The 15,140-nt window shown below is 47.7% G+C and overlaps 1 protein-coding gene across 5 annotated transcripts in view; it reads right to left on the bottom strand.

Annotated features, from left to right (window-relative positions):
- CRYBG1 (crystallin beta-gamma domain containing 1) overlaps nt 1–15,140 on the bottom strand; it is a 785,716-nt gene that overhangs the window by 40,877 nt on the left and 729,699 nt on the right. For all 5 annotated transcript variants that reach the window (XM_069235429.1, XM_069235430.1, XM_069235431.1 and 2 more), the window contains one exon: nt 9,790–9,929. In XM_069235429.1, coding sequence (XP_069091530.1) covers nt 9,790–9,929 — 140 coding nt within the window. The remainder of the gene's footprint in view (nt 1–9,789; nt 9,930–15,140) is intronic.

Raw genomic sequence — 15,140 nt, 5'->3', positions numbered from 1 at the left:
GTTACCAGGCATGGCAAAACATGCAGACCAACTTTTTAGTGAGCCTGTGAAATCTAGAATTATCACCCCTATAATAGAGAAGAAATATAAGCCTGCACCCTCTGACCCAGATTATATTATTCAGCAGGTACCTCCAGATTCAGTGGTGGTTAGTGCAGCACAAAAGAGGACAAATAGCCAGTCTTCAGGAGATGCACCTCCTCCTGATAAAGAGAGCAGAAAATTGACGCTGCGGGGAAAAGAGTTGCTTCCCAGGCAGCAAATCAATGGAGAACTGCTCATTCTCAAGCACTGCTAGCCCGCTATGATAGAGCCCATTGGGATGAGATGCAGGATTTATACAGCATCTCACAAAAGGACACCAAAAGCGGGCACAACAAGTGGTAGAGGAAGGGCAAGCCATTAGTAACAATCAAATAAGATCTGCCCTTGATGCTGCTGATACAGCTGCAAGGAGCGTAAACACAGCCATCACAATCAGAAGACATGCATGCTACGCGCCTCTGGTTTTAAACCAGAAATTCAACAGGCTGTGCTTGACATGCCTTTTGATAAGAAGCACCTCTTTGGCCTAGAAGTGGACACTACAATTGAAAAATTAAGAAAGGACTCAGATATTGCGAAAGCAATGGGTGCTTTGTACACCACACCATATAGGGGTTCATTTCGCAGGCCTCAGTTTCGAGGAGATTTTAAAGCACAATCCTCAGAGGCTTCTACCTCCCAACAAAGCAACCATATCAAACCCAGTCAATGAGGTGGGTTTAGAAGAACATATAGAGGTCAATACTCTAAAAATAGAGGTAAATGCCAAACCTCTAAACAACCAACAATACAACCAAAGCAGTGACTTCCTTCCCTCCCTTCCACTCCACACATCTCCTGTGGGTGGAAGACTACAGCAGTTCCACTCTCATTGGCAAAATATCACCACAGACTACCGAGTATTATCAATTGTCCGCAATGGCTATTGCCTTGAATTGATAACCACTCCTCCAAATATTCCACTAAGATATCACAAGTTATCCCCAGAACATACAGTTCTGTTACAACAAGAGGTTCAATCTCTACTACTCAAATAGGCAATAGGATAAGTTCCACAGTCCCAGCAAAAAACAGGAGTATACTCACTATACTTCCTAATTCCCAAAAAAGATGGCACCCTCAGGCCCCTCAATTTTTACATCTTGTCAGAACATTTTCACATAGTAACTCTGCAAGATGTTATTCCACTGCTACAAAAACAAGATTTTATGACTGCTCTAGACCTCAAAGATGCGTATTTCCACATACCCATCCACCCAGCTCACGGAAAATACCTCAGGTTTGTCATAGCAGGAACACAATACCAGTTCAATGTGTTGCCATTTGGCATAACAACAGCTCCAAGGGTGTTCACAAAGTGGCTAGCAACAAATCCATGTCTTTCCATATCTAGATGATTGGCTAATAAAATCAAACAATTGTACACAATTCCAAAAACATACACGTTATGTGATAGAAACTCTGCACACACTAGGATTTTCTATAAACTACCAAAATTCACACCTTCAACCAGCACAAGTACAACTGTATCTAGGTGCTATCCTAAATACTCAACTAGCTCTAGCATATCCAAATATCCAAACGATGCAAGATTTCCAAAATCTAATTCCACTCATACAGCCAAATCAACAATACACTGTAAGATTTACCATGAATATTTTAGGAATGATTGCATAGCAATAGTGTAGGAAGTTGGCTCTGTATGTACTATTTCAAAGTAAGAAATAGCATGCACAGAGTCCAAGGGTTCCCCTTAGAAGTAAGATAGTGGCAAAAAGAGATAATTCTAATGCTCTATTTTGTGGTAGTGTGGTCGAGCAGTAGGCTTATCAGAGGAGTAGTGTTAAGTATTTGTTGTACACACACAGGCAGTAAATGAGGAACACACGCTCAGAGACAATTCCAGGCCAATAGGTTTTTGTATAGAAAAATATATTTTCTTAGTTTATTTTAAGAACCACAGGTTCAAGATGTACAAGTAATACTTCAAATGAAAGGTATTTTAGGTAGGTACTTTAGGAACTTCGAATTAGCAAAATAGCATATACAGTTTTCACATAAATGACATATAGCTATTTTAAAACTAGACAGTGCAATTTTCAACAGTTCCTGGGGGAGGTAAGTATTTGTTAGTTTTTGCAGGTAAGTAAACCACCTACGGGGTTCAAGTTTGGGTCCATGGTAGCCCACCGTTGGGGGTTCAGAGCAACCCCAAAGTTACTACACCAGCAGCTCAGGGCCGGTCAGGTGCAGAGGTCAAAGTGGTGCCCAAAACACATAGGCTTCAATGGAGAAGGGGGTGCCCCGGTTCCAGTCTGCCAGCAGGTAAGTACCCGCGTCTTCGGAGGGCAGACCAGGGGGGTTTTGTAGGGCACCGGGGGGGACACAAGTCCACACAAAAAGTACACCCTCAGCAGCACGGGGCAGCCGGGTGCAGTGTGTAAACAGGTGTCGGGTTCGCAATAGAAATCAATGGGAGACCGAGGGGTCTCTTCAGCGATGCAGGCAGGCAAGGGGTGGGGGCTCCTCGGGGTAGCCACCACCTGGGCAAGGGAGAGGGCCACCTTGGGGTCGCTCCTGCACTGGAGGTCGGATCCTTCAGGTCCTGGGGGCTGCGGGTGCAGAGTCTTTACCAGGCGTCGGGTCTTTGAAGCAGGCAGTCGCGGTCAGGGGGAGCCTCGGGATTCCCTCTGCAGGTGTCGCTGTGGGGGCTCAGATGGGTCAACTCTGGCTACTCACGGTCTCGTAGTCGCCGGGGAGTCCTCCCTGTGGTGTTTGTTCTCCACAAGTCGAGCCGGGGGCGTCGGGTGCAGAGTGCAAAGTCTCACGCTTCCGGCGGGAAACGTGTGTTGTTTCAAAGTTGCTTCTTTGTTGCAAAGTTGCAGTTTTTGGGGAACAGAGCCGCTGTCCTCGGGAGTTCTTGGTCCTTCTAGATGCAAGGTAGTCCTCTGAGGCTTCAGAGGTTGCTGGACCCTGTGGAACGCGTCGCTGGAGCAGTGTCTTTAGAAGTGGGGAGACCGGCCGGTAGAGTTGGGGCCAAAGCAGTCGGTGTCTCAGTCTTCTCTGCAGGTTTCCAGTTCAGCAGTCCTCTTCTTCTTAGGTTGCAGGAATCTGAGTTCCTAGGTTCTGGGGAGCCCCTAAATACTGAATTTAGGGGTGTGTTTAGGTCTGGGGGGTTAGTAGCCAATGGCTACTAGCCCTGAGGGTGGCTACACCCACTTTGTGCCTCCTCCCTGAGGGGAGGGGGGCACATCCCTAATCCTATTGGGGGAATCCTCCATCTGCAAGATGGAGGATTTCTAAAAGTTAGAGTCACCTCAGCTCAGGACACCTTAGGGGCTATCCTGACTGGCCAGTGACTCCTCCTTGTTTTTCTCATTATCTCCTCCGGCCTTGCCGCCAAAAGTGGGGCCGTGGCCGGAGGGGACATGCAACTCCACTAGCTGAAGTGCCCTGGGGTGCTGTAACAAAGGGGGTGAGCCTTTGAGACTCACCGCCAGGTGTTACAGTTCCTGCAGGGGGAGGTGAGAAGCACCTCCACCCAGTACAGGCTTTGTTACTAGCCACAGAGTGACAAAGGCACTGGTGTGTGGCAGGCTGCTAAAACTAGTCAGCCTACACGGATAGTCGGTTAAGGTTTCAGGGGGCACCACTAAGGTGCCTCTGGGGTGTATGTTACAATAAAATGTACACTGGCATCAGTGTGCATTTATTGTGCTGAGAAGTTTGATACCAAACTTCACAGTTTTCAGTGTAGCCATTATGGTGCTGTGGAGTTCGTGCATGACAGACTCCCAGACCATATACTCTTATGGCTACCCTGCACTTACAATGTCTAAGGTTTTGCTTAGACGCTGTAGGGGCATAGTGCTCATGCACTTATGCCCTCACCTATGGTATGGTGCACCCTGCCTTAGGGCTGTAAGGCCTGCGAGAGGGGTGACTTATCTATACCTGTAGGCAGTGTGAGGTTGGCATGGCACCCTGAGGGGAGTGCCATGTCGACTTAGTCGTTTTATCCCCACTAGCACACACAAGCTGGCAAGCAGTGTTTCTGTGCTGAGTGAGGGGTCCCCAGGGTGGCATAAGACATGCTGCAGCCCTTAGAGACCTTCCCTGGCATCAGGGCCCTTGGTACCAGAGGTACCAGCTACAAGGGACTTACCTGGATGCCAGGGTGTGCCAACTGTGGAAACAAAAGTACAGGTTAGGGAAAGAACACTGGTGCTGGGGCCTGGTTAGCAGGCCTCAGCACACTTTCAAATCATAACTTAGTATCAGCAAAGGTGATAAGTCAGGGGGTAACCATGCCAAGGAGGCATTTCCTTACAAATAGTCTCACATGCAAGATTAAACATGAGTCCCTTACAACAGTGCCTTGCGCAACAATGGTCACAGGCACCCGGTCAACTTCAAGATCTAGTGTTGATGGACAGCCAAACACATATGTCCTTTCAATGGTGGAATCGCAGCAATTTAATGAAGGGCGGTTGTTTCAAGACCCTGTGCCTCAGACCATAATCACAACAGATGAATCAATGATTGGTTGGGGAGCTCACCTAAACAATCACACCATTCAAGGGCAATGGGACATCGAACAGAAGCAGCTACACATAAACCACTTAGAGTTATTAGCTGTGTTTCTTGCCCTTAAAAGCATTTCAATCTCTTCTCAAACAGAAGAATGTTCTTATAAAGACAGACAACATGACAACCATGTATTATCTCAACAAACAGGGAGGGACACATTCATATCAACTGTCCCTTCTAGCCCAAACAATTTGGAAATGGGCAATTCACAATCAAATTCACCTACTAGCACAATACATTTACGGAATAGACAATTAGTAGGCTTGTTGAAAGCGGCAACCAACACATCAAACCTGTTGCAGGAGTAAACTTGGTGCATCACACTTGGGGCCCCAGCAGCACCTCTGGAACTGCAGCACCGACTGACGCACCCTGCCAGCTGGAAGTGGCACCTGCTGCATCGTCATTGATGCAACACTGAAACCACTGCATCACTGTAGGGAAATGCCTCCCTTTGCATCGTTACCCCTAACGTTTTGCTTTTTGCCTATGCTAGTTATGATTGAAAGTGTGCTGGGATCCGGCTAACCAGGCCCCAACACCAGTGTTTTTTCCCTGTACTGTACCTTGGTTCCCACAACTGGCACAGCTCTGGCACACAGATAAGGCCCCTGGTACCAAGGGCCCTGTGGTCAGGGAAGGTCTCAAAGGTCTCTAAGGGCTGCAGCATGTATTAATTCATCCTGGGGACCCCTCACTCAGCACATGCACACTGCCTCACAGCTTCTGTGTGCTGGTGGGGAGAAAATGACTAAGTCGAAATGGCACTCCCCTCAGAGTGCCATGCCCTTAACCCACTGCCTGTGGCATAGGTAGGTCACCCCTCTAGCAGGCCTTACAGCCCTAAGGCAGCGTGCACTATACCACAGGTGAGGGCAGTTGCATGAGCACTCTGCCCCTACAGTGTCTAAGCGAAATCTTAGACATTGTAAGTGCAGGGTATCCATAAAGAGTATATGGTCTGGGACAGACCATTCCATAATGGCTACACTAAAATCTGGGAAGTTTGGTGTCAAACTTCTCAGCACAATAAATCGTATCAAACTTCTCAGCACAATAAATCCACAATGATGACAGCTGTGGGATTTATTGAAAAATGCACAAAGAGGGCATCTTAGAGATGCCCCCTGTATACCAGTTCAATTCCTAGTGTTAGGCTGACCAGTTCCTGCCAGCCTGCCATAACTAGACAGGTTTCTGGCCACATGGGCTGAGTGCCTCTGTCACTCTGTGGCCAGGAACAAAGCCTGCACTGGGTGGGAGTGCTTCTCACTTACCTATGCAGAAACTGTAACACCTGGCGGTGAGCCTCAAAGGCTCATGCCTGTTGTTACAGCGCCCCAGGGCATCCCAGCTAGTGGAGATGCCTGCCCCTCTGGACACAGCCCCCACTTTTGGCGGCAAGTCGGAAGGAGAACAATCTTGGTTTTGAAGGATTCCTCCAATAGGAATAGGGATGTACCCCTCTCTGGATACTGCCCACAGACCTAAACACACCCCTAAATTGAGTATTTAGGGGCAACCCTGAACCCAGGAAATCATATTCCTGCAACCTGAAGAAAGAAGGACTGCTGGGAGACGACGGAGACAACAACGGACTTGGCCCCAGCCCTACCGGAATGTCTCCAGACTCAAAGAACCTGCACTGCGATGCATCCACCTGGACCAGCGACCTCTGAGGACTCACAGGACTGACCTGAACATAAAGGACCAAGAACCTCTCGAGGACAGCGGCTCTGTCCAGAAACAACAACAAAGTAAGCAACTTTAAAGAGACTCCAACTTCCCACCAGAAGCGTGAGTTCAGGACAAACAACACTGCAGAGAGGACTCACAGGTGACTCCAACTACGTGGACACCCTGAGTCGACCTCCCTGCAACCCCAAAGCAACACCTGCAGAGAGGATCCAGAGGCTCCCCCTGACCGCGACTGCCTGGTAACAAAGAAACCCGATGCCTGGACCAAGCACTGCACCCCCAGCCCCAAGGACCAATAGGAACCACCTACCACAGCAGGAGTGACAAGCAGGCAGCCCTCATCCTAGCCCAGTCGGTGGCTAGCCCGAGAAGCCCCTCTGTGCCCTGCCTGCATCGCCAGAGTGACCCCCGGGTCCCTTCACTGTTTTCCACGGCAAACACGACACCTACTTTGCACACTGCACCCGGCCGCCCGTGTGCCGCTGAGGGTGTGTTTTATGTGCTTGTGTTCCCCCCCCCCCCCCCCCCCCTCCCCAGTGCTCTACAAAACCCCCCTTGTCTTCTCCCCGAGGACGCAGGTACTTACCTACTAGCAGACTGGAACCAGAGCACCCCTATTCTCCATAGGTGCCTCTGTGTTTTGGGTCCTCCTTTGACCTCAGCACCTGTGTTGCTGATGCCGTGGCTTTGGGGTTGCCTTGAACCCCCAAAAGTGGGCTGCCTATGCCCAGGAGACTGAACTTGTAAGTGCTTTACTTACCTGAGAAAATAACCAATACTTATCTCACCCAGGAACTGTTGATTTTTGCACTGTGTCCACTTTTAAAATAGCTATTTGCCATTTTAACCAAAACTGTGCGTACTACTGTTTTAAATCAAATTTCTATACTTACCTGTGTCTAGTACCTTACAATGTATGTACTTACCTAAAATTTGGATCTTGTGGTTCTAAAAATAAAGAAAATATATTTTTCTATATAAAAATCTATTGGCCTGGAGTTAAGTCTTTGAGTGTGTGTTCTCATTTATTGCCTGTGTGTGTACAACAAATGCTTAACACTACCCTCTGATAAGCCTACTGCTCGACCACACTACCACAAAATAGTGCATTAGTACTAGCTAATTTTGCCACTATCAACCTCTAAGGGGAACCCTTGGACTCTGTGCACACTATCTCTCACTTTGAGATAGTATATACACAGCCAACTTCCTACAATCACTACCATCACTGAAGGGCGATCAATGCATCCCTTCAACAGCTTAGAGAAACCTACTGCATCGGCTTCGGAATCAAGGCATCACAGCTTTGGTGCTCGTCTTCAGAAACCAACACATTGTCATTAATGTGTGAGAATAATCAACACATCCCTTGAATGTGGGAGTGGAACTGACGCATCAACCCCACTTCTCATTTTTGCAACCAGGATCAAGGTACTCTGTTCCCCCAGGTGTGGGGGGATCCTGTACCAGGCCTGCACTCTATCACTGTCGGTTTGAACTGTGGACTTTGCCCCGGTCCAGCGCAACCTCAAGTAACCCCTAAAATGCTATTAGCTTCTAAGCACCATTTTCACACTTATTTTTCTAAAATACATAATTAAATAAGTTACTTACCTGCAACTGCAGTTCTCCAGTATTGGTATCTTCATAGATTCACAATCTTGAATCATTCCCCGTCGAAGTGGGAGTCCCACGGGAACTTAATAAAGCAGTATATATATATATATATATATATATATATATATATATCACTATCATAGGCTATAATGGCAATGAAAAGGTCAGTTTAATAGCCTATCCATGTCCTTTTATAAAAAAAGGACCAAACTTGAACTATAACCAATCAGGTAACAGCACCCTCTAGAACACTCTCAACAGGGGCTGAGTCCCTCAGATTTTCTACTGCATGTCGTGTGAAGGGAGTGTCCCTGAGCTCTGCTCAGTTCTTCAGCTTTTACTTCTTTTGGATCATCGAAGAATATATTTCCTGTTTCATTTTTCTAACCCTGGCACTAATATGTCAGAGTAGCAGAAAACAAGGTAAAAGAGTTGCAGTCTCTCTTCTCTAACATGCCTTTGACCCCTAACCTTACCCTACTCCTTTTTGAAAACAGAGTACAGACAAGTAGCTTTCAGTATGCAGAAAGAGCCTTTGGGGATCTGCCTAATCCTCATATCAGTTTTCAGCAAGTCCTGGCACACACACCCCATAGAAAAGACTAAGCTAGTGCCTCAACTTGTATCCTATACTTTGTGCTTCCAGCAGACAATGCCTATCTGTAACACTCAAGCATTTGCAGTAGTATGTAGATTCTGCATTTACAGGGGCAGAAGCAACTGGCCTTCCTTCAGCTGTACAGGCTGTGAAAAAGTGCCCGCACAATTCCTCTGAGATTTGTGAGCTAATTGAATTGGTTGTCCAGTCCATGAAATGTTGACATTGAATTAGGAATCAGGCTCACAGAGGAAGTCCAAGAGTATACAGAATCTGCAATTGGAAAAAAAAACTCCTGAAAGATTGTTTACCCAGGGGCAGCTAATTATTTGTCTACATCTTAATATTTATTATGGAAACTATTACAATTATTAGCAAAGTCAAAAGATCTTGACTATCAATAGTGTTACCAGACCTTCCAGGTTTGCCAACTCTGTGTGCTCATGCTGTTCTGCCCTGGCAAAATGAAAAAGGTATTTGCAGATGAGGAAGCACAAATAAGAAAATATAATATGAAAACATAATAAAAAAATGCAATCAGGAGGTGAGGAGACTGGAGCATCAGTGGACCATAGGGTGACCACTTTCTTCCAGGTTGTTACAAAGACCGTTTCCATTCTTAAACGCTAGAGTGATCCCTTAATGCATCCAGGGTGTTGTAGTCTTGCTTCGCTACAATAAACTAATTGAAACAGTGATTTATAGGTATGCAGGCAAGAGTTGAGTGTCCATAAGGATCACACTGAGACGGTCAACAAGTGGAGCGGGCTAGGTAAGGGAATTACATGTATTCCAGCAGCAGAAGCAGAATATGGGGTGGAGGGGGAAGCAATGGAGCAACTGGGTGGAGCCCTGATGGGGAACTGTGGAAAGCTACACATTATCCAATTAGAAAGATTGTAAAGAAGCGATGCACCAGGGAAGGGGCAAACACTACAAGAAGAGGAAAGTCATCAAATAACATGCAAGCAAATGAGAAAGACAAAGAAGCTAACCAATTGATGGCAACGGGCTGACCAAATGCCCTCTTCAAGCATTGGTACTGTTCACATTAAGTTCCCCACAACAGACAGCTAAAAATAGAATTAAACTAACATTAACATTCTATAAAGCTGGATGCTTGTCAACTACATGTTGGCTCATCGACAGAAGTATTGACCCATTGAATAAATGTCTGGCAAAATTAAATTTTTGTTACTAACGTCATAGATGATGAAGAAAAGAACTGTCATGATACTTACATTCCACCAAGAACCTCAACTGAAGCTACCCGAGTGGAATATCCCAAACACTGAAGATTTACAGTTTCTGAGGCGAACTCGATTTTCTTCCCCTTAAGGTGTTGCTTCTCATAAAGCCTTATGTTTGGTTCAGAAAATTCCTGTGTCAAAGGAAACACATTTCTTGATTACAAGGGAACAGTTGAGACATATAGTAATGACTAATACTGTTTTGAAAACTGATAGATTTACAGACATCCATAGATTTCATTTCGTGGTGAACATAGATATTAATTGAAATTGGACTGGAGGTTTTCAAACTCATTACTTTATTGTGATCAATAAAGTAATGAGTTTGCTGGGAAGCGAACCTGGTCAAATACTGAAATACACGAAGTCAACATTCATTTGCAAACTAACATCTTTACTATCGGTCTGAGCTCCAGTAGCAGACTCGATCTCCGCATTGCACCTTCTGCATGGTTTAACCTAGCTGTACTGCGTAATCCTTCTTTAATATGAAGTTAACCTATTCATTTGTTTATGAGAAAAACTGAAGGACCTAATAAACAGACATATTCCAGTTGCAAATTCCTTACCTTAGAATTTCCCCCAAGCGTCAGACTGGAACCAGAGATTTTTCTTTGAGCAGTACCCTTGCGCGCTGTCACGCGGCGGCGCTGGTGTGGTGGTCACCATGACGACGTCAGGAGTCATATATAGACGCCGCCTATGCACAATGACGTCAGTTTCTTTTCACGACTTTCCACGCCAAGCCACAGAGCCATGAAGAACACTGAAAATGGTGTGCAGAGTTAAGGCCCTGAATGCGGAATCCCTGACTCTAGAAATCAGTTCACAAGTGGGGATGACAGGTGAGTCAGTAAGGAATCTGCAATTAGAATATGTCTCTACCAGATAAATAATTACGAATGGTAAGTAACTTGTTCATCTGATACTTTTAGTTGCAGATTCCTTAGAATAGATACCCAAGCAATGCCATCCTTGGTGGTGGGCTATGAACCAGAATCATACTAGAAAGTCCTGTAGGACCGAGCTACCAAAGCGCAATCTCTGAAGGCCTGACTGTCCAGGCAGTAATGCTTTGTAAACGTGTTTAGGGATGCCTACTTTGCTGTCTGGCAGATATCCAGGACAGGAACTCCGTGTGCTAATGCTGTGGTAGCAGCAGTTGCTCTGGTGGAATGAGTGCGCTAGCCCTCAGGGGGTTGCTTCTTTGCCAAAACGCAGCACATTTTTTATGCAAAGTAGTTCCCATCATGAGATGGTACGCTTTTGCAGTACCTTCCCTTTCTTCGCACCCACATATCCAACAAAGAGTTGATCGTCTACCCGAAATACTTTAGTATGATTGAGGTAGAACGCCAACGCTCTTTTGGGATCCAGGCGGTGGAGTCTCTCCTCTTCATGAGAAGGATGTAGAGGTGAGTAAAAAGTAGGCAAAGTGATGGACTTGCCTACATAAAAAGGCTTAACTACTTTGGGAAGGAATGAGGCCCTCAAGCGTAGCATCACTTTGTCATGGTGCACAGACAAAAATAGAAAGAGCCTGAAGCTCACTCACTCTGCGAGCAGAGGTGATGGCAACAAGAAAAACTGTTTTCAAAGTAAGGAACCGTAAGGGATAGTTTTTTACCAGCTCAAAAGGAGCACACATCAAGTAAGCAAGAACAAGATTGAGGTCCCACTGAGGCATGATAAACGGAGTAGGAGAAAACAAATGAGTGAGTCCCTTAAGGAATCTACCAACAATGGGACACTTAAAAAGGGATGTTCAGTCAGGCAATCTAAAAAAAGCTATGATAGCCAAAAAGTAACCTTTAAGGGTGCCCAAAGCAGAGCCCTGCTGTGCTAAAGAAAGGACAGACAAGAGAACCTTAGAGAGAGGAGCAGAGAGGTGATCAACAGACTTGTTGGTACACCATGCCGCAAATGTATGCTGACAGGTGTGTACCATTTTGGTAGAGGGATGCTTGGCTGCCAAGATAACATCACAGACTTCGGGTGGAAGGTCAAAAGTGGTCAACTGCCTCCACTCAATCTCTAAAATTTGACAGGTTCGGGTGGAGAACCATATCCTGATGCTGTCCAGAGCCACCAGGATTACTTGGGCCTGGTCATTCTTGATCTTCTTCAGAGCTCTGGACAAAAAACAGTATAGGTGGAAAGGCATAAAGGAAGCCGGAGTTTCACTGGAGACGAAAAGGGTCGCCGAGCGAGTGCCGTCTTTGAAACTCCAAAGCGCAAAGCAGCTGACATTGCGTGTTCTCTGTGGAGGCAAACAGATCTAACCACGGTTCTCCCCACTGCTGAAAGAGACCTTGCGCCACCTCCGGATGGAGACGCCATTCATGATTTGCTATGCATAGACAGTTGACTTTGTCTGCCCTGACGTTCAGAGTGCCCGCCAGATGTTAAACCACCAGAGTAATGCCCTGATATGCCAGCTATGTCCAAAGGCGCAGAGCCTCGTGACAAAGGGTCCAGGACCCTACTCCACCCTGTTTGTTGCAGTAGCACATGACAGTAGTGTTGCCCATGAACACCTGCACCACCTTCCCTTTGAGAGAGGAAAGGAATGCTTTTAATGCAAGCCTGATCGCCCGGAGCTTCAAAAGACTGATGTGCAGTCCAGACTCCGCCGGAGACCAGAGATCTCTGACTCTCCCATGTGGCCGGCCCATACCAAGATTGATGCGTCTGTCACTACTGTCAGATCTGGTTGGGGAAGGGAGAGGGATCTGCCGTTGACCTAATCCCGATTCGAAAGCCACCAATGCAGATCTTTCAGAGTCCCCTACGAGATCTGGAACATGTTGGAGAGATTCCCCTGATGCTGCGCCCACTGGAACTTCAAGTCCCACTGCACAGCTCACATCTGCCATCTGGCATGAGTTACTAGCAGGATGCAGGAGACCATGAGGCCCAGCAGCCTCACAGTATATCTCACTGAAACCAGGATAGAGGCTGAAATATCAGAATCATAGCCTGAAATCCTGGACTTGCTTTGCAGGAGGATAGGTCTGAAACTGCACTGTGTCCAGAACAGCTCTGATAAAAGGGAGCATCTGAGAGGGAGTCAGGTGTGACTTCAGCATGTTTACAGTGAACCCCAGTGTGAGCAGGAGGTTTGCCATAGTATGAAGGTGGGAGATGACTTTCTGGGGTGTGTCTGCCTTCAACAGCCTGTTGTCGAGGTAGGGGAAGACTGAAACCCCCAACCCCAGCAGATGAGCTGCAACCACCGCCATCATTTTCGTGAACACCTGAAGAGCACAGTAAGGCTGAAGGGAAGCACAGTAAATTGAAAGTGCTTGTGACTGACCACGAATCGTAGGTAACATCTGTGCTAAGGCAAGACGGGATATGGAAATAAGTGTCCTGCAAGTCCAATGCTACCATCCAGTCTCCTGGGTCCAAGCAGACAGGGCCTGAGCATTTTGAAATTCTTCTTTTTGAAGAAGAGATTGAGGGCCGAAGGTCTAGGATAGAACGTAAGCCCTTGTCCTTTTTGGGCACCAAAAAGTAGAGGGAATAAGAACCACAACCTACTTCTGGCACAGGGAGCCTCTTAATGGCTCCCTTGGCCAAGAGAGCTGCTACTTCCTTGCGGAAAAGTGCCAGCTGATTCTCCGGTAAGTGGCCATAGGATGGAGGCATGGCAGGAGTGACAGTCTGAAAGGGGAGGGAGTAGCCTCTTTGGACGATCTGCAAAACCCACAGCTGTCAGTAGTGATGGCTTCCTAGTGGGGCTGGTGATAGCGAATCCTGTCGCCAACTGTCCTGGGATGGGGGGGGCGGACTAGGAAGGCTTAGAGGCTGCAGCAGGGGCGGGAGTGGACTGGGCAGACCTCTGGTTCCCTCTTGCACGAGCCCATGGGATTCCACGTCCTTGACCAGGCAGAGACTGAACAGCATGGGTGGCAATGTGGCTGGGAAAGGGACGTGACCGGAAGCCCCTTCGTGGCCATGAAAGGGGTGAAAGGCGGACTGTTGGGGACAAGAGCCAGTCCAAAGGAAGAGGGACCGAGCTATAGCCCGGGAGTCCTTGAACCTCTCAAGCGCAGAGTCCCCCTTGTCTCCAAAGGGCATGTCCATTACGGTCTGTTGGAAATCCCCCAAGAAACCAAATGTCTTTAACCAGGTGTGGCGCCTCAAGGCCACCGTTGATGCAACCAATCTACCCAGAGAGTCGGTTGTTTCCAGCCCACATGGCATAGTAAACTTCGCCACGTCTCTCCCATCAGCAACTGCTTGGGAAACGATAGCCCAGGCTTCCTTCGGTATCTGCAGCAAGACGTGTGCAACCGTATCCCACAGGGAGTGAGTTTAACGGCCCAAAAGGCATGCGCGGTTCACTGACTGAAACGCCAGACTGGATGAAGAAAACATCTTCTTCCCAAGTTGGTCCAGTCTCTTTGATTCCTTATCCGGAGGTGCGAAAGGTTATGCACCAGATGACGCGAATGCCTGGATAACAAGGCTCTCCGGTGTGGGGTGTTGGGACAGGAATTTAGGATCGTTCGAGGCAGGGCGATGGCAGCGAGCGATCGTCCTGTTCACAGGAGCCCCTGTGCTGAGCTGGATCAAGTACCCAGAAGAACATCAGTGAGGCCTTCATTGAAAGGAAAGAAATACCCAGATGTGGAAGCCCCAGGTAGAATCACCTCCATTAGGAGACTGACCTAACTTCAACAGTAGGCAGTTCAAGGCCAAGGTCCTCAGCCGCCCTATTGACCACCTATTGACCACCGCTGTAGCCACGGTAGGAGAAGAAAGCATGCCAACATCTGTAGAAGTATCCAGACCACTGGGGACCCCTCCAATCCTTTCCCGTCTTCATACTCATGTAGAAAAGGGTCTGAAGACAACCTGGGGTGAATAGACCCCATCGAAGATGAGGGCGGCTTTGGCTGACACCCTGACTCACAGTCGTCAGGGAATAGGATCGGGTCGATGTTGACCGTGGGCACAACCGACATGGGGAGCATTGATGACCGAGCCCGCACCGGGGAAAGACTTGATGGTATGACCGGCGTTGGTATGGATCCGGCGGGGCCCTCGGAGGCCGGTGCCGGAGCTGCCGGGGCAGAACCAAAGGGCCCCCAGCCGAACCCCTAGGGCCCTGAGGTACCGGAGGGAGATCGGCTTGCCCAAATATGAGAAGCATGGCCTCATAGAATACTTTTAATTGGGCAGGGGTTGCTTATTTTCCCGGAAAGTCAGGGAGGTGCAGTCCGGGCCCAGAAGTAGGCGCCGAGGACAGAGACCTGGAGCATTGATGCTCCTCCCGCATCACATCAGCTGAGCGACAGAGTGAAGTCGAAGATTGCCTAGCCTTCTTCGATGGC

This window comes from Pleurodeles waltl, chromosome 5 (assembly GCF_031143425.1).
Source record: "Pleurodeles waltl isolate 20211129_DDA chromosome 5, aPleWal1.hap1.20221129, whole genome shotgun sequence".
NCBI classification, from domain to species: domain Eukaryota; kingdom Metazoa; phylum Chordata; class Amphibia; order Caudata; family Salamandridae; genus Pleurodeles; species Pleurodeles waltl.
The sequence above is the reverse complement of the archived record's forward strand: the minus strand, read 5'-3'. Positions and strand labels throughout refer to the sequence as shown.